This window comes from Suricata suricatta, chromosome 3 (assembly GCF_006229205.1).
Source record: "Suricata suricatta isolate VVHF042 chromosome 3, meerkat_22Aug2017_6uvM2_HiC, whole genome shotgun sequence".
Taxonomy (NCBI): Eukaryota; Metazoa; Chordata; class Mammalia; order Carnivora; family Herpestidae; genus Suricata; species Suricata suricatta.
The window spans coordinates 28,949,287-28,970,602 of record NC_043702.1 but is presented as its reverse complement, the minus strand read 5'-3'; the positions used below and the strand labels follow the sequence as shown (position 1 = coordinate 28,970,602).

Here is a 21,316-nt window from a genome sequence, read left to right as displayed (position 1 = left end):
CTTCTCCACCGTGGGTACCCGGTCAGGCATCCCCATTACTCAGCCGAGAGTGACTTCCCGGCAGTGCTTACCTCAGTGTGAAAATGCTAAGGAGGGATTTTCCAGAAGGTCTGGGGGATTTCCTTTGAGAACCAACTAAGTGTCTTTTCACTTTTGTTTTGGAAGTAGGGAAGCACATGTTGAAAGTCAGCATCGTCTCCCAAACTGAAATCACAGCTTCCCCCACCCCTACTGCCTTGCTCAATCTGTAGCTCTCTCTTCAGGGCTCCTGGGGGGAAACTCTGCCATCTTGTCTTCTCCAGACTAGCCAGCTTCTGTAATTCTTTTGACTGTAGGATTCCAGCCCTCTGGGGTCTAAGATTGAACTAATCCTGGTCCACTCCCTAGACTTCCTTCACAGGCCTATTTATTCATAAGCAGCTGCGCAATCTGAAATATGGCTCCTGGGGGCTGCCGGGAGGCCTGGGGCCACTCCAGCTCAAACAAGCCACTTCCACAGGCAGCCAGCTCCCACAGACCCGTGTGTGTGGCAAGAGCCTGTGGGCACATCCAAGGGAGGGTAGCTTTTCCAGGCCCCCTTTTTACCCCCCACCCAAAAAAGAAATGTCTTCCATGTTGTTGTAACAGATTGATGGAAAATAAATAGAGAAGGAAATGGATGGTGGTTGGTAAATAATCATGCAGCGGCCAGCAATCTGCAGGGAGCTGGTGGGGAAGGAATGTCCCACCTCAGAGACAGGGATGTTTACTGGGAGCCCAGAGGAGGAGCACAGAGTCGGCCCAGCGAGGACTCCCAGAGCACTCACCAAGGCTGGGTGTGTGTGGCTGTGCAGATAAAATGGCGCCCGTGGTGTGCGCGCGCCATCCCACGACCCGAGCCAAGGATGTCTTTGCCGTGTCTTCCCCAACCTGGGGCCAGTCTCTTTCCATTTGAAATGAGCTCAGGCTTCAGCACAGGGAGGGCAGCCTGCTCTGCAGTTTGCTGAGGCTAATAGTTATTTGCTTGTAGACTTTGGGTCCCCGGGGATTCACCCCCTGCTTTTGGAGAAAGGTTTTTATTGCCTTATCTAATACGATGCTGATTCCTTTTAAAAACGTGTTGTTGGTGAAACATTGCTGATGTGGACTTTGCAGAGTCATTGCAAGGAGGGAGGGGGACCGTGGTTGGGAGCTTTGTCACTAACAAAGGTAAGGGAAGACGGGATGACCCAGGAGAAAACGGAAACATGGGAGAGAGGGCAGGAAAGTAAACAAATATCCCGGGAATGTCCTCAGTGGGCCTGGCTCGTGCCTAGCACCTTACTTACACTTTTCATTCCATCTCCAGTCTGGCCCTAGGAACTGGGTATTTTTATTCTCCTCTTACAGATGAAAAAATTGATCTCAGAGGGGTTAAGTAACTTACAGTGATGCAGAGCTAAGACGAAAAGACTAAGATTCAGAGAGATCACGATGGAAATAAAAGTGCTGCTATGGAAGAAAGGAAAAATATTTGTTTTGAGATAATTTGATAGAATGATGCTACTGCTTTTATGTGGGCAAGAGATAAGGCCTTAAAATCTAGCCGTCCACTGAGGCACCCGTTCTGTCCATGGCTTCAATAAGGCAATACAACTTCCTATATCTAGGTTCACCGGTCCATACAAGCAGACTTAAGTGCCCTTTGTTTATCATTCTGAAACACCTGAACCTCTAGAAATGGAGGGCACAGGAGTTGGAGTGAGACAATGGTCCCTTTCATCTCCCGACTGTGATCTTTGCTCATATGTGCCCCTTTGTACCATCCTCACTTAGGTATGACTTCATCGAGATCCGGGATGGGGACAGTGAAGCCGCAGACCTCTTGGGAAAGCACTGTGGGAACATCGCCCCCCCCACCATCATCTCCTCGGGCTCCGTGCTCTACATCAAGTTCACCTCCGACTACGCCAGGCAGGGGGCAGGCTTCTCCCTGCGCTATGAGATCTTCAAGACAGGTCAGTGTGGTCATGGGTGTCACAGTGTGCCTCATCTGTGTCTCAGGGTGGGGCACTGTGTAAGGGAACTATGCGACAGTCATATGCACATGGAGGAGCCCAGTGAGACGGATGGGAAGGGTTACAGAAGTTGTCGGAGTTGGAAGAGAGGTTCAGGGTGACCCTGGAGACAGCCCGAGATGAAAACCCAGTTTAACTTATGCTCCAACAGGAGAGAGTTCTGGGGGCTGCCCGTCAGGCAGACAAGCATTCGTTTGTGGCACCAGAAGAGTAGGAGGGTCAATTAATGAAAGAAACACGTTTGAAAAGAATTTGATTTTTGTGCATTTTTAAAAATCACAATAATCTTCATGGGGAAAAAAAGCAAAACTCAGTTGAACTTCATCCTAATTATTTCCTGGTGTAATGTTGCCTTTATCTGGGATTTCATGGGCAGAAGGACATAATCTTTTCAGTTGTTAGAGTCTCTAAAGATCTTTCCTGTGATGCTCCCAGTGGGGTCATTTAGTAGCGGTTAAAATCAAATGTGGCTCGGGGCACCTGGGTGGCTCAATCGGTTAAGTGTCTGACTTCAGTTCAGGTCATGATCTCACGGTTCGTGGGTTCAAGCCCCGCGTCAGGCTCTGTGCTGACAGCTCAGAGCCTGGGGCCTGTCTTTGGATTCTGTGTGTCCCTCCCCCTCTGACCCTCCCCTGTTCATGCTGTCTCTTTCTCTCTCTAAAACAAATAAAAGATTTAAAAAATTAAATAAATAAATAAAATAAAATGTGGCTCCTAGGAACTCCCCTTGCTGATCCATTTTGCCACTTCTACCTGTTGAAGCCCTCCTTCCTAAATGCAAGGTATAATGGGGTCCTGGAAAGCAACCGAAAAGATAATAGAAAAAGAGACAGAGAACACGTCATTTCTTTTAAGTTGACTGCCTACTTTCCAGGAGGTCCCCTTTAGATTACTTTAGGCCCTGACAATATGGGCCCATCCTTATTTCCACAACTGGATTGAGCCAACGTTTATTCCTAAGTCGCTAGTTCAGGATCTGCACCGAGGCGCTCCAAGCAGCACACCCTTCCCTCCGGTATGAGAGCTCATCATCTCGAGGCTCCCCGCACCCCCAGCCCACCTCCCCGCCTCACAGGCTCCCACCCCGTCTACCAGCGTGGCCCCACCAGAGCCTCTGTTTTATGACTTGTGGACAGAGGCTGGTGCGAGGGGAGGCTGGCCGCTCTGTCATCGAGAGGCCCTAGTCCGGCGCCTCTTGAGTTCAGTGTAAGGGGACCTATTCATATATATTTTCTTTTCACTAAACAGTTCTTGAAAGGAAGTGGTAGCTGCTGAAAGCACTTTTTATATCCACTCTGTCTAAATATTTGTCAGATTTGTCTGCCTGAGAGCAAGAAGGAAGAATCCAATGAAGGGGCGGGCTGAGGGAACTCTGTCAGGCATCGCCACGTGGGAGCATGGACTGTCCCAGGGCACAAGTCTCATGAAGGCCTGTCTGTCACGGGTTGCCATGCTCTAACCCACATGAGGTCATAGGGACTGTCAGTGTGTGTGTCCAGTGTCCCGGGGGCTGGGGGAGGCCCCCATTCCCTAGAGTCCCTTGTTGATCTGCATTCCCTAGAGTCCTACGTGAGATTCGGATCAGTCAGTGCCAGCCAGCTCAGGTGGAACATTCATCATGCCCTCTTCTGCCAGGGAGCAGTTGGGGAGAGACAGGACAGAAAGGAATAAAACACTAGAAGAGGGCAAAACAGGTGTGGGAACCCTCAACACATAACCAATGCACCGAATATGTGGGTGAACATAAGTCAATAGATATGTAGATCGAAAGGAAAACTGTAATATGAGGCAGAAGGCGTAAGTGCTAAGTAGAAGTATGATTAACGTGCTATGGTTATGAAAATGAGGGCTCCACTGAGTGGCTTGGCAAGCAGGGGATCTGAGAAGTCAATTAGAGAGCAAGGTCACCAGTGCTAAAGCTGTCACTTGGCTCTCCTGCGCTGACAGTGAACGAAAAACAGCTCCAGGCAAGGCCTTCCAGGGAGCTGGCCAAGGGAAGACCCAACAAGGGTGAGCAGGGACCATTAAAGCTCATCTCTCTTTCGTGCTTCCTGACTTAGTATTTCACAAGGGATGATGTGGTATTCTCCAGAAAGCCACAGGCAGGGTGAATGTTAACCCTATCCAGCATGCAGATTTGAAGGGACGATGTTAGAAGTTAAAATGCGCAAGAAACTATCCTAACTGAGCAGTGCTATTTTAAGGACAGCTAGTCTGTGGATGCCTAGACACACTAGTGCCAACCATGCAAGGTAGCTTGGGCATGAAGCAACGGGGCAGCCTACTTGAAGGACGAGGACTCCCCAAAGATGGAGGACAGAGATTCCTGTGGTGGATGAGAGCCCCACCAAGCACCACCGTATTTCTGGGGAGTACAAGAGAGAAAATGAGAGCCCAGTGGTCCCAGGGACCACTGTCACCTGCCACCATGCCTGCCTAAGAGAGCAGCCTTCAGCGTGAAGGGCAACCGTGTGTAAAACACATACATGTGCGGGCTACAAAATTCAAAGCTGAGGAGTCTAGAAGATGAGCGTTCTTCCAGATGCTATGCCCTCCCTGCACCCACATTTCCGCTGTGGGAGTCCTGAAAGAAGATACACAAAATTTACGTCATCCACAAAACATGAAAGAAATGCGTGAACATGCCGAAGAAATCCAAACAAACACAGCTATGTTTGCTAGTCAGATTCATAGAGAAGCAGCAGGGTGGGGGGTGGGGGGGGTGTGGACTGTAAACACAGACACACAAAATAATGATACAGAGGACCGTGGAAGCCCCGGCAAGGCTCAGCTGCCGAATTCTACTGGCAGCACAAACCCACGATTCAGGTGCAGAAGAGGGGCGGCGGGGCATGTGGCTGGAGTGTGAGGTGCACGTCTGCCCTGAGGGAAGTGGTTTATAAAAGATTCTGTATATTGCCAGACTGTCCACATACAGAAGAAAACACCGAAACAGCTCGCAGATTTAAAGGATCTCGAACTGCCAAATCATGAGGAGAACTGGGAAAGGAATTTCAAAATAACTTAAAAAGTAACATTGGAAACTGAATCACTGGAAAACTGTGGGTTTTTTTCATCTGTTCGTTTTCTGGTACCCTCTTGACCAAAGTTCAAGATCAAGTTTTCCCTCCTGGGGCCCAGTGACATTTCAGAAACTGAAATCTCCGGGGTCTTACGCAGACAGAGAAAACGGAGTGGCCCCCTGCTCCTACTCCCTGAACTGAATTCACCTTGTGGGGTCAGGCCAAAGCTCAGTTTGGATAAATCCACCACCACGTTTTAAATAGCTTTCTGCGTGTAGATTCTTCCTTTGCTTGCAGAGTTATTGTAAAATTTATAGTGGAAAAAGACAGAGTGGGCATTTTTCACACCAGAGTCCTTTGGTATGAAACCATTCACTGCAGCCAACACCCCCCAGCTCGTGTGGACAATCTGAGCTGAGTGAACCTGAGTATTTGTTGACTGGGCTATTTTTTTAGCCTTTGATTCTTTTAACACATTGCAGAAGAGGACCTTGGATTAGGTAGATGTCTGCAGGACTCCCCTTCTGTCCCAAGATGGTCACCCTCTTCTGTGATCTCTCCTCCACATTCACCATTCAGCTGCCTGCTTTCTGACACTTTGAGCACAGTCCAAACCGTGAGGTGGCACAGTCACAGATGAATGCACCGCTGTAATGGACAAGTCTGACTGTTCTGCATTAAAAAGATAAAACTGTTTTTCTTCCTCATTTAAAATAAGCCAGAGAATATACCCATGTATAGCCATGTATCAGAGATTGATACATACTCTTTTTGGTGTTTTTGTTTATTTGTTTGTTTTGCCATAAGAACGTCCAATTGGGGGCACCTGGGTGGCTCAGTTGGTTAAGTGTCTGATTTTGGCTCAGGTCATGATCTCCCAGTTCGTGAGTTCGAGCCCTGCGTTGGGTTCTGGGCTGACAGCTCAGGACCTGGAGCCTGCTTCAGATTCTGTCTCCCTCTCTCTCTGCCCGTTCCCTATTCATGTTCTGTCTCTCAAAAGTGAATAAATGTTAAAAAAAAAAAAAATAATATCATATTGAAAAACTCTGACCATTCAAGTGCAGGACCTCAGAACACTGGAAACTGTGGGTACTTAGAGTGTCACATCCTCTGGACCTCTCTTGGGCTTACTAGGTGCCCATTGTGGGAGAATCTTCCCCCATGGATAGGAAGAACCAAAGAAAATTTCCACCCAAAGTTCCCCACTCCTGTTGAGGGGTGAGGGGGTGTGGGGATTCAGTGTGGAGGCGGGGAATTCCCCTTGCCCTGAAAAGGAATGACGAGACAGCAAACTTGAGGAGGGAATGTCAGGATGCCTTTTCCAGCTCTGGAAGCCAGTTGTGGATAGAGAGTTAATTTCCTCTGGCTCAGTGACCCACATGGAGAAGGCTGCACAATGGCAATAAACACTAACCTTTTCAAGATTCCTCTCAGCCCCCCAAAGACCGGCCAGCTGGCTTGGCTTTGCCAAACTGCCTCATCCCAAACCATTGAGGAGGCCCTCCAGAGCGTGGGGCTTGACAGTAAACAAAGCTGGGGGCTCAGGGGTAAACAAACTGGGGAAAGGCCGGCCCAGCTCAGTGCTCTGGACCCAGCCACCCACTGGGCCGCCCCGCCCGTGGCTGATGGAGTGCAGAGCCTCAGAGATTTGGCACTTTAGGGGGCCTTGGGAATGCTGCGAAGGTTAGCTCTCGCCCATCCCCCCTCCCCATGCTGCCAGGGCACAGCGCTGGGCTGAAGGGCGGAGGTGATGGGTAGGCAGGTAGGGATGTTGGAATTTCCGGTCTGATGCTAAAGGAAGTTACAGTCCCTCTTCTCCCACTTATTTGCATGGCACCTTTTCCAAGTTGGACTTGTGCTCTTTCCAGAAAGCCGTCATCAATAAAGAACCTCACGGAGGGCCTGCCGCAGGAGCCTCGGATAAAGACATTGCCGCGGGCTAAGATCAGTGTATTGACATCACACGGTTATATTTCGGCGGGATCCCCAGAGGACACTTCCTGCCAGTAAACACCTGGTTTATCCAGTATTTCTGTATTTTTTCTTCATGCTTAGCATGCTTATTATCCTCCTCATAAATCCTGCTACCTTTTTTTAACTTTAAAATCAGAGCACAGTGAAATCAATGGTGATTGTCCAGCCTTTACATCCACTGCATTGTCCGGCATTGCTTCTGGCCCCATGCCACCCCGTGGGCCCGGCGTCCCAGGACCGGCCCAAAGCCCACGCTGGCCGATGGTGGCTGGGTGCAAGCACAGGAGGGGCCTTCTCATGTGACTCCACCTAAAGACCTTCGTGGATCTGGTGGCTATAATCCTCTCAGAGCTCCTACTGCCGTCTGAGCCCACACCAGGATTGCAAATGTGTGCGGCATTTAATAAGAACGCCTCCATGAGTCCCAGGAAAGCAGACACAAGAGCTTTGGAGAAAAACAAGGCCATCCCTACCACAAAGGAACCAGAAGCCTTCCAAATGTCAATACACTGCCGCATTTTTCCAAACTTGCTGCTGGAGAGGCCTTTAACATCCCCGACGCCCTGCTGTGATCCACCAGCTACAAACGTCGATTGTTAATTGTCTGGCCACTACAGAGCAGCTCGTTTTAATACAGTCATGACATGAATGAGACCCGAGCTCCCCTTTGCCCCTCCCCTGAGGCACCTTGGTTCTTGGAGGGAGAAGGGGGCACTGAGTTGGCTCAGGGACAATAGGGGCTAGTGTTGAGGTCAGCAATAAATAAGGGGGAACATTGTTTTCCGTGCTGGCAATCAGCAAGCCTTCCTTAAGGATTGAAATAACTTACATTTCTGGAGCAAGCAGCTGAGTAATTGAGAAAGAAGACTCTGTTCCTCTATTCAAGAGAATCTCTCTCTTTTTCTCTCTTTCTCTCTCTGTCTTCCTCCCTATATCTCACACACACTCTTCTTTCTAACCCCTCTCCACTCCCCGACTCCTCAATGGCTGATCTTCCTGTATTATGTAGAGCAAGCCTGCTCTCCTCCCCTAATTTCTGTCCTAAAGAAAGTCTGGCTTAAAGACTTGAGACGTGGGTGTGAAGAGTATGTTGCTTCAAGGGCCACTCCAGCGAAAACAAAAGCCTCAGGAGTAGAGGGATTGGGGCTTGAACATGTAAATAACCCATGTGACAGAGGCAGGAGAGAAAGGCATTTTCTTCTCCTTTCTTAATGCTACAGTTCTCTTTGACATACAGGCTCTGAAGACTGTTCAAAGAACTTCACAAGCCCCAATGGGACCATTGAATCCCCTGGGTTTCCCGAGAAGTACCCACACAACTTGGACTGTACCTTCACCATCCTGGCCAAACCCAAGATGGAGATCATTCTGCAGTTTCTAACCTTTGACCTGGAGCACGACCCTTTGCAGGTGGGCGAAGGAGACTGCAAATATGACTGGCTGGACATCTGGGATGGCATTCCGCATGGTAAGTGCTCTGGCTGTCACGAGCCACTTCTCAGGAGCTTCGTCTTTGCCTGTGAATTGCTTTAGTAACAATAAAAAAAGAGAGAGAACAAAGACTTCAAAGCTCCTCAGGGTTTGTGTATAACCCATAATGGCTTTCGCTTCTTCTTCACCAAGGATGATTTCAGAGAAATTGCAGGAAGGCAGCTTCCTTTCTTGGAGATATTTCTTTGGAGAAGGATAGGAGGGGGACTGAGTCGATACTAGAAGGAGGATGAGGAAACCTATCAGTAATGCTCTTTTCTGCCCCGAGTTGTCAGGATGTCCACACAGAATGACTCAGTGACAACCCTCCATGCCCAATTAGGATACTAGAGCCAGACTGACTAGGTTTGAATCCTGGCTCTGCTCTGAGCAGCTCTACAACCCTGGGCAGGTCACTGAAACTCTGTATCGTATTTGTAGAAACAAGCTGTTTTCATCACCGTTATTATTATGATGATTTTACTGTTATTGATACAGTCACAGATATCAAAAGGGTGCATCGCCCAAGACCCAGAGGAACCGGTGCTTCTCAGCTGGAGACCAACCCAGGCATTGAGTAGAGTCAGTAGCAGAAGAACTCAATTGTTCATTTTTATAGTCAATATTAATGTTTCACACCATAAGGGAGACTTGGTGACTTCATTTCCTGAGAAAAGCATAGGACTTAGTCAGAAAACTTGAGTTTGAGTCCTAGCTCTGTTATTTCCTAGCCGTATGAACATGGAAGTCATGTGACCTCTCTGAACCTCAATTTATTCTTCTGTAGAATGGGCATTAGAATGATAGCTTTCTGGCCTATCCCTGAACAGAGTGAGAGAACAGAATGAGGCTAGGTCAGGGAAAGTACAGTTGACCCTTGAACAATACTTGGACTGCCTATGCAGTTGAAAATCCACGTATGACTCTGACGCCCCCAAAACTTAACTACCAATAGCCTACTATTGACTGGAAGCTTTACCAATAACATAAACAGTCAATTAATACACATTTTGTATATTACATGTAGTGTATACAGCATTCGTACAATAAAGGAAGCTAGAGAAAGAAAAATGTTATTAAGAAAGTCATAAGGAAATGAAAATGCATTTACAGTACTGTACCACATTCATCCAAAAAAATCCATGTATAAGTGGATCCACACACTTTAAGTGGTTCAATGGTCAACTGTACTTTTTAATGTCCAGGAAAAACACATTGTTCTTAAGACGTATTCTTAGTCATTCTTTTATGCCAAGGCATACCCAAAGAATGCTCTATGGAGTGACTTGTGGTTGTGGCAAGGGTAAATGGATTGAAAATGGAATTTGACCTTTCCTTTTGTACTGACTTGTCTTTGTTTGCATGTCCAGTTGGCCCCCTGATTGGCAAGTACTGTGGGACCAAAACACCCTCTGAACTCCGTTCGTCGACGGGAATCCTCTCTCTGACCTTTCACACGGACATGGCGGTGGCCAAGGATGGCTTCTCTGCACGCTACTACCTGGTCCATCAAGAGCCAGCAGACAGTGAGTTGGCCAGTTGGGAACCTCTGTCCTGTCCTTCCACTGGGGCTGTGAGAATGTATACTGAGGAAAGGCTGGCCTCTGGAAAAAAAGGAGAGGGAAATCCTCCAGAATTTATAGTAGCATCTGAGGTCAGGGAATGGGGACTCTAATTGCTAGGTTGAGATTAATGAAAACAGAACAGACGTCAACTGGGTACTCATTTCTTTAAAAAGTAAGTAAATAAGTATGTGTACCAAGAGTTCATTATTCCCAGAGGAAGTCTCAGAACCATCATTGAATGAAAGGAAGGCTAGTTAGGATTTTATCTAGAATCCCCCACCCTGTGCTAACATTTTTTGAGTCTGCAGCTATTTTTCTACCTCTCTAAGCCTCAGTGGCCATTGTCAGAAAACTGAGCAATTTTTAAACCTCTCTTATATAAATATGTATATTTTACTTTAAACATCTCTGGCCCTGGGTAGAGCTTCTCTCACTAGACTGGTACGTGCTTGCACTTTCACTTCCTGCTTCCAATATACCAGCTCCCAAGCTTCTACCATGTGCCACGTGCTGTGCAAAGCATCAAGTGTGGCTGTGGCCCCAGCTACCCTGGAACGGCCCAGCCAGGCCGTGATCTCCTGCCTCCATTCCCATTGACTCTGAACTCCCACCACTTCGGATCAGCTCCTCTAGCACGTGCTTTACATGCGCTGCCATTTCCACTTAGAAACCAAATGATAACTTTAAGTACCGAAGACATACTTTCAGGCCGCTTGGAGCTGGGGATATCATGCCGTGGTTGTAGACAGCTTACCGCATGCATACCCCTCCGCGCAGGGCAGCCAGGCCTGCTTAAGGGTGATGGGTTTTGTTCTGGGTTTTGCTTTTGTGCTTCTTCAAAGAGCCCATGAAGATTGAGTGACAGGAAAACAGTACTGCAAATTGCACCGAGTTCTGCAATTGGCCGCTTCAGTCACAGAGCTAGAGAATGGATTTGATACCTAAAAAAATTGCTGGTCTTTCTCAGACACATGCACACACAAATATTGACCAGTGCCTGTGGTATCCATGGGAAGGACAGCTATTGAGCTAATGGTGCATGGCCAGAGTAAGTGACTTCTAGGTCCGTTTGCCCAAGCAAGTGGCTCAGGGGAATGGAGTGACACCATATGCTCACAGAGAGGTGTCTCAAAGACAGGTATTTACTGCTTTGTAATGTCTGTCTTCTGTGCCAGAACTCGAGACAGTTGAGTGAAGGAAAGAAGCAAAAGTGCCTCCTGGGTGTTTATGAATAAAGCAAGCTTCCCACAAGGTATCAGCCCACCCAGATTGCCACGAGTCTATCACACGTTTACCTGTATTTCAGTAACTGTGCATCTGGCGTCTGAGCATCCGTAGCCTACAGCATCAACAGTTCTTGTGCTTTAGATTGTATTTTTAATTTGTATGATGATTCTTATTTACCCACTGTCTGACTTCTTTTAGGTCCAATTTAGTGTCTTTCAGACCCAGAGTGGTTGTCAGCCTCTGTGACTTGGCAGGGTTGTGGTTTAAAATGTGAGTGTATAATGAGGTCTTGAATGTGAGGGAGTTCCTGCAAGGACTTGCTCCTACAAGGGAGTGACATTTTGAGGGTCCGGGGTTCAAGGTTGAGAGACGTAACTCTGCCCTTGACCATCTTTCCTCCCCAGACTTCCAGTGTAATGTGCCTCTGGGAATGGAATCTGGCCGGATTGCTAACGAACAGATCACCGCCTCCTCTACCTACTCTGATGGAAGGTGGACAGCTCAGCAAAGCCGTCTCCATGGTGATGACAATGGCTGGACACCCAACTTGGACTCCAGCAAGGAATATCTCCAGGTACTTAACTCAGATACCACAGGGTGTGCAGAGTGCACGTATCATGGGGACAAGGGAGGTGGCTCCTCGGCTGGCACAGACAGAGGACACAAAGAAAATAAACATGGCACCCGCAAGAACCCCATTCATCCATCCATCCAAAAGCATATGGGCCAGGCACGAATAGACTTAGCCCAGCATTGTGCTAATTACTGGGATAAAATGACACGTAAGATGGACAAGGCCGTTGCCCTTGTGACAATTAGCAGGCCTTGGAGAAGTTGTTTGGCCTGGGTGCTATTTGCCTCTCAGTAGAGATAATCCAGGGAACATTCTATAAACAGTTCCAGATTGTCCCCATCCTTGGCACCGGGAGGCATCCGAGAGTGGGTAGGGGGAGGGCATCTTCCGAAGGGCAGACTTGAGTCGCTAACTGGTTATGGCAGCTTCTCATGATCTTTGCTATTTGGAGGGAGCCCTGCCAGGAAGGTTTTGCACATAGCTATCAGAAGAACACATGGGAAAATGTCACTACCGGGAACGAAGCTCTCGTTGCCCAGATGCTCTGCAGTGTCTTTTCAGACTATTGTTTGCCTTCCTTCTGAATAAGACTTGCAATTTATGTCAAATAATTTCTTCTAAAACTATAGGCTGGTCCAGTTCCCATCCCCCGGGGAAGAACAGCTTCTGGGTCCATGCTAGAACGATGACTGCTTTTGTGACACACACCAGACAGCCTTGTGACCCACTGACAAGCCTGTCCTAGTTCTGATGTGACATAAGGACCCCCGTTCTGAGAAGGATGTTGCAGAACAGACCACAGGAAAGGGAGAAGCACCACTTAGAAACTTCCAGGGAATCCACACAGGTTCTAACAATCCTGAGGCCATTTTGTAACTCTCCTCTGGCACTCCAAAAGGCCTTCTAATCCTGCAAAGCTTCCAGAATGCTCTCCTGTATAATCAATGTTCCATTGATTTTACTCCTTATTTTTGGTCCTCAATCATAAACTTTCTCGTATTGATCTCCAGCTGTTTATCATACGCATATACAGCCCTGTATACCGCTTCCCAACTGCTTACTGTGCCGAGCACACAGTAAGTGCCAATAATGCCTCCTGAGTCAAATTTTACCAGTGAGTTCTGGCTAAATGTTGATCACGTGGAAGTGTCAGTAAGAAACACTATGGCCAGCAAAGGAATGACATCCAGCAATTTCCAAATGGGTTTGGTGTGGTGGAGAGAAAGGTGCCTCAGAAGGGTGGCCATCTTCCGCATCGAGCAAAAGGTCAGGACTTGGTGCATAAGCCTAATTGCTCGGGCAGACTTTGCATGCCCTTTGACCCTTTAGTGACCTGAGTGACTAAATACACAATGGATGGAGGGGCTGAGGGGAGGGACTGAGGGGACCGCACGAGACAGCCCTGAGCTGAGACGCTGCAACTAGGGTGTCCTAAGTGAACTGGATTGGACTGGACTGGACTGGTTGGGGTGGAGTGAAGTGGATTTAGCCATTGTTCCTTTAAAATAGCATCTGCTTTTACTATGCAAGATGGGCTATAGTTGAGTAAGAAGGGGTCACAGTTCTAGGTGTTCAAGGATCCCTTTAAGATCAACTGAATACTGTCTGTTCCGATTTGCAAAGAAGAGAAAAAAAGAAAAATAATCAAGTTACAATTTCAAAGATGTCCAATCAAGTGTCAAGTAAGTTGAGTGTAACCATCCACTTCACACTGAGTCTGAGTGAATCACAGACCCGACTTGTAAGCTGAGTATGGTATGTGTGTCCTTTGAAGAAAAAGCAAGGTGCTGCCTTCCTGTCAGGAGCTACGGCCGCCTTACTCCTCCTCTGCCCTTCCTCAGGTGGACTTGCGCTTCCTAACCATGCTTACAGCCATTGCCACACAAGGAGCGATTTCCAGGGAAACCCAGAATGGCTACTATGTCAAATCGTACAAGCTGGAAGTCAGCACTAATGGTGAAGACTGGATGGTGTACCGTCACGGCAAAAACCACAAGGTAAAACCCATATCCCCACCCCAAAGGCATGCCGGGGTGGTGCAGGAGGCTTGGGACAAGAGGAGTTGTCCCCAAAGAGGGGAAGGGGCCTTGTTCCATGAAGCTCAAATAATTGATGGAGGCACGGGAGGCGGTGGCCCTGAAAATATTCTTTCTTATGCTAAAGCGATTGGAAAACACAGTTTCTCTGACAGCCTGGCTGCTGTTGCATGTTGCACAGCAGAGAGAGAGCGAGCGAGCTTGCAGAGAGCTCTCTGACTGCAAATGAAGGAGAAAATGTGTTCTCAGTCCGCGCCTCCTTATACAGGATTCATGGAGCATTTATGGCCTGAGTCCCTTCCACATGCTGGGTTAACAATCACAAAACCACATGAAACTGTAGTTCAGGAGTTACCGAGGTCTGGAAATGAAAGGGCACAAATCCTGAGAGGGAATCACAATGTCCCGAAGAAGAAAGAGGACAATAAATAATGAGGAGAAATTCAGTTCGTCAGGGATGGGATCTGAACTGGCAATCATTGCTTGGCAGCGAGGCATTGAATCCTCTCAGCTGGTGCCTTCAGTGTCTGTGGCCCCCGAAGGTGTGTCCGTGTGGGTGATGTGGGGTTTTTGTTGTTCACATGGATGAATGTCTGGCGCCCGGCTTGCTTACCACACATGGCGTTCTGGCGGTGAGCGGGCCCGGCCGGCTCTGGCGATACACTGGTGATAAGGTGCGCTCGGCGTAGTGGGGGCTTATTGGAAATGGCTGGTGGTCATGCCTGGGCAGGGGGAGAATGCTGTCATGCGCTGGCTCCCAGCTCTGGGAGGAGAGTGCCCGCCCTTCCCTGAATGGAAGTGGGGACAGGCAAAGAGAGCCTCCCCTTTAGTGCTACGGTTCCCCTGCCTGTCGAGTTGTGAATTATCAAAATGGGACACATGGGACCAAACCTAGAGAGGCCAAAGAGCGTTTCCAAACACAGCCTCCTTGGCTTCTACCGCTGCCCCAAGGCTGCTTACCCCACTAGTGCGACTGGAAACCTTGAACCGAGAAAATGCTGAACTATAATGTTGGCACTGATTTGCTCAGGAAATGTGGGTTTTTAAAGCAGTGGATTTTTTTTATTATTAAAATCGCCATAGTAACGTGGCACCATTCATCTGAAAATCATGGCTTCTAGATATTACCAGGTCTCTCTCTCTCTCTCTCTCTCACACACACACACACACACACACACACACACACACACACTTTCTTCATTTCACGAATAGAAAAAGTGAGGTATTTAATTGAAAGACCTCCTCACCTTGACAGGTTCAGCCAGGTCTGGTTTCTCATCGACTTTGTTTATTTCATTTGCAAATATCACTTGGAAATGGCAAGCTGGAGTTGGCATTGGATGCTGGGAGCATGGGCTGAGTCCTCACCCCAACCTACTCTTTTCCCTGCCTTCTCTCTCCACCACCCTGTTCAGGAAGAAACTGGTAGAACCTAGAAGCTGAGCCAGCAGGCGAGGGCCAGCGCTGAGTCGGAGTGGGTCCTGGGGGACAAGGAGGAGTCTCACCTGACGGCCTCCCTGTCCAGGCACAGTGACTAAGCAGAGCTGGCCAGAGGGATAGTGTAGCATAAGCTGATTTTAAAAGCACGCAGATGGACCGGGATGCTATTTAAAACACTATTTGTAGGAAATCTGCTTTTGGAAATACCTTAGCGCTGCACATTTTGACAGAACGCTGTCCTCCTGGCTGCATCCCTGGTATTCATTCTGCAGGGAAGCTATTCCTGAGAATTGAATTTAGCTTTCTGGGCTCCTTTGGACTCATTCTCAACTTTTTCATATTGGATGCATTATTCTCTCTCTCTCTTTCTCTCTCTCACTTTCTCCTCTCGCCCTTGGCTAAATTTCTTTGCCCAGGAGCCAAGGGGTAATTTCATTTTCATTTTGTTGTTGTTGTTTGGCTTTTTAGTGAATCAGTCCTGCCCACATAAAAGTGCTGGAGCGGAGGAAAAGCCCCTTCTCTCCCCATTAGATAATTCATTCTCTGGCTACCTAGAAGGAGGCTGGAGAAGGGAAAGCCTGTCAATTAGGTGTCACCCCCGCCCCACGCTCCCTCACCCCCTGCGGGTGTGGTGGGTGACGAGGGGGACCTGCCCGTCATCCCCTCCAGGGGTGATCTCTGCTGCTCCGTCATTAGCAGGTCTATCTCCCAGATGTCTGTATTTAATGTGCAGATTCCGCACTGTTCACAGAGCATCAGTGCAGCTCTCTGGGCTGTTCGGGTTGAAATAGTTGAGTGAAGCGTGCCAAATAGATTTGTCAAGTCTGCTGCAGTTTGATTCGATGCCATAAAGGAGAGGTGGGTGAGGAGGGGCGTTGGGGGCCATGGGGGGAGAGGCTTCGTCTATGCCGACCGCTAGCACCGAGTTTCTCTTTGTAGCTGCTGGATGGTGGGCATTGTGCCAGGCCAACCGGTCCTGGGTGGTGGGTTTGAAGCACAATTCAGATAGCAGGACCTGTGAGCAAAGCATAGCAGGGGCAAAGGCAGCCCCCTGCTTCGCTCCGCGGTACTGAGGGCGGCTCTGCAGATGCAGCCCGTTCACGGGGTATGAGGAGGGGTGGTGACACTGGGGGCAACAATGTGGGAACTCGATATCCATTCCCTGGTCACTGTCAGCACCAATGCAGTGTACCAAAGACCAGGGAATTGGGGACATCGGAGAAAAACAAGATTAACGAGTGCTGGGGGTGGTGGGGGTGGCCGTGCTGTTTCCTTGTGGAAACTGCTTACAACCTGGACCCAGGCCAGGCTGAGGCAAGGCGTGGGCCTGTGGGGGAACGACTTCCTTCTCTTGACCAGGAAGTGAGGAAGACGGAGGAGCCCCTTCCGGGCTTCCGTAGCCTGTGAGCAGCCTCTTTTTTGTCTCTTTCCATCCAGTGGGTCATGATGAGGTTGCCTATGAGGGAGGCATTTCACTATTGCTGGGGCTTTTGCAAGCATTCTCCTGGCAAAACGCAGCCCACTGATGCAGGCCACATGTACAGCACATCCCCAGATCCTTATCCAATTACATATGCCATAAATATGGAACCTATGATTTTCCTATAGGGTGGGCCCTCCTTATGCATATTTATGGCATAACCACAAGGCAGAGAGCTTGTCCGCCTGATGGAGCCCATATCCAGCCCATGTGCTCCTTTAGATTATACAAATTGCTTCAGAGATATTTCTTCAGAAACCACAAGTAGAAAACTACTGCTTTTGGTTTCGCCAGCTGTATTAATAACGCCCCAAACATAGACATGGTGTTGTAAATACAGTATTAGAAGGTTCGTGTACGTGTCTGTAATTATAGGCACAATCATGGACACTCAGACCAAGAGAGGGGCATGGAGAAAGATGGGAGTAGCTGGAGGCACGAGGCCTTGGCCAGGCCCCCACTTACCTCTGACTTGCTGGTTCTGTGAGTGTACACTGGAGGGCGTGAGCCCAAGACTGGTGTCAGGACAGGGGGACAGAGGACAGTGCCCTTATATGCCTAAGCAAAAGCGCTTGTCTTCCTTTCCCCCTTCCTTGGTATGCAGGGGCATCTCCTTACTCACATAGCCCTGGTTACCTTGCTCGTAGTCACAACACTGCTGGCCGTTCTGATGCACTTGGGAGAAATCTGGGCTCAAAGAGAGCGCCTGTGGGGGCGCTAAGTATATCCTGATGGCCAGATTGAGGATGGGAGGGTGAGGGACAGGGATGAGGTCCAAGCGTTTTCAGAGTTACCCTGTAATGAGTGGCAGAAATGCACAAAGCTCATTACATGCATGCAATTCATGGCCACCAATGGGACCAGAAAACCTTCAGATACCACCTCATTCGCTTCAGAATGTGACACTGTTTCAAAGACTGGAATGGATGCTCTTAGAGGAATTTGGTCCAGGGACTCCTTTCATGGAGTCCCCATGAAAGGCACCTGGTCATGGGACTTTGATCTCCAGGAAGGTGTTCCCAGCCATCTGATCTAGGCCTTGCCACCATCCTGGATCCAGAGGGAAATCGGCTCTCTAGATGTTCAGTCTAAGGGTCTAGAGGTGTGCGTATTCCTGGAGAGCCTCCATGATTGTGGAGATCCAAGTCTGTGCTCTGACAGTGTGGCTCAGGGCGACAGGCTCTTGGAGTTACATCCAGAATGGGCTACGTCGTAGAATCCTGAGGATGGAGAGCTGAGCGAAGTTGCTTTGCGTTTGATTCGGCCCTATCCCTTCAAGACACATAAACACCTCACTTCGGAAATTCTTGTCCTCTGTTTATTTTCTAGATTAAAACAAATCATTTTGAAAGCCACTTGAGAATTTAAAGCCGTCTGTGAAATAATCGGAGACTTAGGAGGAGAGAGAGCAGTGTCCTAAAACCAAACCCCCCCAAATCTGTCGGCAAACAGAACCACATGGCATCTGTTTCAGATCCCCTTACATGATGCATTGTGTGACCTTGGAAATTTCTCCAAATAGCTCCGTGCCTCAGTGTTTCTGTCTGCCCAAGTGGAATGGTGCTGCAGCTGCTGTTGGCAGAGCACCTTGGGATAGGTAGAAGGCTCTCTGCAGATAGCATTAATGTATTAGGCCCACAAATCTCTTCTTGAGCAGAAGCAGGTTATCAATTTAAAAAGTAACAAGGCCCCGTGGGATACATATCTGCCTCTCTTAAAGTCGTAGGTCTGGAAGGGACCTCACAAGTCATCTGGACCTCTCGCTGCCTCTGATGGGCCCTGCCCGGGAGCTGCCCCAGATGAACGGGACCCTCCTCGGCTTTTCGCCTCTGTGAGGGATGCAGTTGCCCCTCCAAAGAATAACATGCAGTTTTCAAAAAATACTTTTTTCTTTACCTCCTGGTGGATGACAGGTTTCCCCTCATCTTCTTCATTGCAGTTTTGTTTATTGTGTATAAGATGACGATAATGACTCAAGTGGTCAGCTGGTAATGGGCCTCAGACTTCAGAAGTCATGCATGCAGTTGCCTCGTGGAGCTGGGGTTATGTGTGTTCCGAGGAGGGCCAATGCCCTTTTGAAATTCATGTCCCCCAGTTTCTTGGCTCCCCTTGATTATAACTGAGAAGAATCCAGGGCCCTAGGTAATTAAGTTTGTCCCTTATCCATTTGCCATGAGCTGAGCTCAGACCTTTAGCCTCTCCACTTAGGAAACCCAAGGGAAAATGTCATTATACGTAAGCTTGGAACCTTTTCTCTATCAGGCTCCTGTGGCTGGCTTCACCCAACTCCCATGGGTGTTGAACTGTCTCTGGGAGCAGAGGCCAGCCTTCCTGGTGCTCACACTGCTCTCTGCCAAATTCCCAATGCTCTCCATCTCACTGGTGTGCACTGAGGCCAAGAGGACAGAGCCAGTGAGCAGGGCTTATAAAAGAACGCAGTCATTTTGCTTGGGCTGGGAAAACTCTCTTTGCCCTAACTCCAGCGTCTGTAGCTGAGCATTGAGTGAACACCTCATCTGGAAGCTTGTCAGGTTCATTGCCATCACCATTCCCTGCTCTAAGATGTGCTCAGATCGTACTGGAAGAGGAATGAGTTTGGCAGATAAGCTCCAGACCCTGACTCCCCATACCCTTCTGCTCGCTCTTCTGCCCATCTGCAAGTTAAAGGTGCCATCTCAAAAAATGCGCAATGGGAGAATGTCTGTGTTTCTCTCCTGACATTTCCAGGAGGACATTGGCCATTCCCTCCTGTTGCTCTGATGCTATCCTCTCCTCTAGCCTCAAATCCCTGAGCTGCCTTCCCCTCCTTTTCTCCCTGGTGCTTTCCTGTCTCCGGTCCCGAAACCCTAATCCTGTTAGGATGCTACGTTCCAGGGCTCAGCGTCTCGATGGGGGTAACACAATCCTGCAGTAAATCTAACGGGGACCCACAAGGCACACACAGATGGGATGTGCACATCCCACCCACCTCCACCCTCACCCCCAAGAAGAAACCGGCCTCCCCCACCCGCCACCCCGTGACAGGGTCCTGCTCCTCTGTCTCCCCCTTTGCATCAGCAGAACTGCTTGATGACAAAAACAGCCCCGAGTAAAGGAGCAGGAGACAGGAGGGCATCGTGGTCAAAAACGAGCATTTGGTGGTTAAGAAATTTTCTCCGCCCTGCCCCCCTCCTTCCCCTCCCTGAAAGTCTCCCCTGCTTCTCTCTCATATCTGTATATGTATACACATATATATGAGACGCATCCCTTCTGACTCTGTCTGGCTGAGTTCCCAAATCCACTAGAATGAAAGCAGCTTTAAAAAAATTTTTTTTATAGTCTTTAAGGAGGAGTTTTAAGAGAGAACTGTCAGGGCCATGATTTACAAAAAAGGGGGGGAAGCGCCCATTACCTTAACATCATTTCCCCCAGTACAACAGCGCCCCTACCCTGCCCCCCACCCCTCGCCTGTCTGGTGCAACAAATTAATTAAACAGGATGGTGTTCATTGATTAACCATTTATTTTTATGTGTAGACCCAGTGGCTGGTTTTAGAGATGATGCCAGGGAAGGGGATGGGAGAGAGGACAGGCATTTGGTTCTGCAGCAAGGATGTGTCCGCTCAGTGGTCTCGGAGAGAAATGTCTAAAATGTGCCTCCGGTTTCCCCAGTTCCTGCCACCTCTCTTGTCTGCCTGCTTTGTTCTCCTCCTCCTTGAGTGTCCGTGCCAAGTGGATTGAAAAGGAGAACTTTGGAGGCAATGAAACATTTATTAGCAGAGAGAAATATTTATTAAAAAAAAAAAAAAAAGGAAGAAGGTCTCCCGCACAATTTCTTCCTCAGGGCTCCAGCACCGTGTTGCCTTTGAAAAATTGCCTGCTTTCTTTGCAGTCCCTGGAGCTGGCCACATTCAGATATTTACAGCAAAATAGCAATAAACTGTATGTCCTACCATGGGGAACGAAGAGACAGGCGTGCGCAGACTGATTCCCGAAGCCCTACTTGGACGGGAGACGGTGCACGTAAAGAGAGCCTGCATGTGTGGACTGAAGGCCTGCCTGCTTGAGGAAGCCTAAACAGCTGGCTAACACGGCGAGCCCGCATCCTACCTCTCTGCCAAGGAGCTCATGGACCGTGATGGCGTGGGATTGCCACGCCGTCCTGGGCCCCTGGGCGCTGATGGCAGAGACAGGTGGTGTGTCAGAGAGAGATATGGGTCTGGCAGGAAACACCCCTGCCCAGAGAGGCCTCCACTTGGCCTGCACTCCACTTGTTGTCTGCTCTGGAGGAGTCACCACATACTCTTAAAAGAAGACTTAAGGACAAGTCAGCAGGGAGAGGTGGCTATAACAAGAAATGGGGTGAAACTAGAGAAAAGATGACCTCAAAACCATCAGTGGTGCCTTTTGACTAGACGTTTCTTTTTAGATCACATATATTATTTTCTTTTATTTTACGTACTAGTGTAGTCCATGCCTTAGGAGCTCATAGGCATGGTCAAAACATGTTGAT

The 21,316-nt window shown here is 48.7% G+C and overlaps 1 protein-coding gene across 19 annotated transcripts in view; it reads left to right on the top strand.

Moving 5' to 3' along the window:
* NRP2 (neuropilin 2) overlaps positions 1 to 21,316 on the top strand; it is a 115,080-nt gene that overhangs the window by 31,860 nt on the left and 61,904 nt on the right. For all 19 annotated transcript variants that reach the window (XM_029933990.1, XM_029933989.1, XM_029933996.1 and 16 more), the window contains exons 3-7: positions 1,795 to 1,976; positions 8,271 to 8,501; positions 9,874 to 10,029; positions 11,700 to 11,869; positions 13,711 to 13,866. In XM_029933990.1, the coding sequence (XP_029789850.1) occupies positions 1,795 to 1,976; positions 8,271 to 8,501; positions 9,874 to 10,029; positions 11,700 to 11,869; positions 13,711 to 13,866 (895 nt within the window). The remainder of the gene's footprint in view (positions 1 to 1,794; positions 1,977 to 8,270; positions 8,502 to 9,873; positions 10,030 to 11,699; positions 11,870 to 13,710; positions 13,867 to 21,316) is intronic.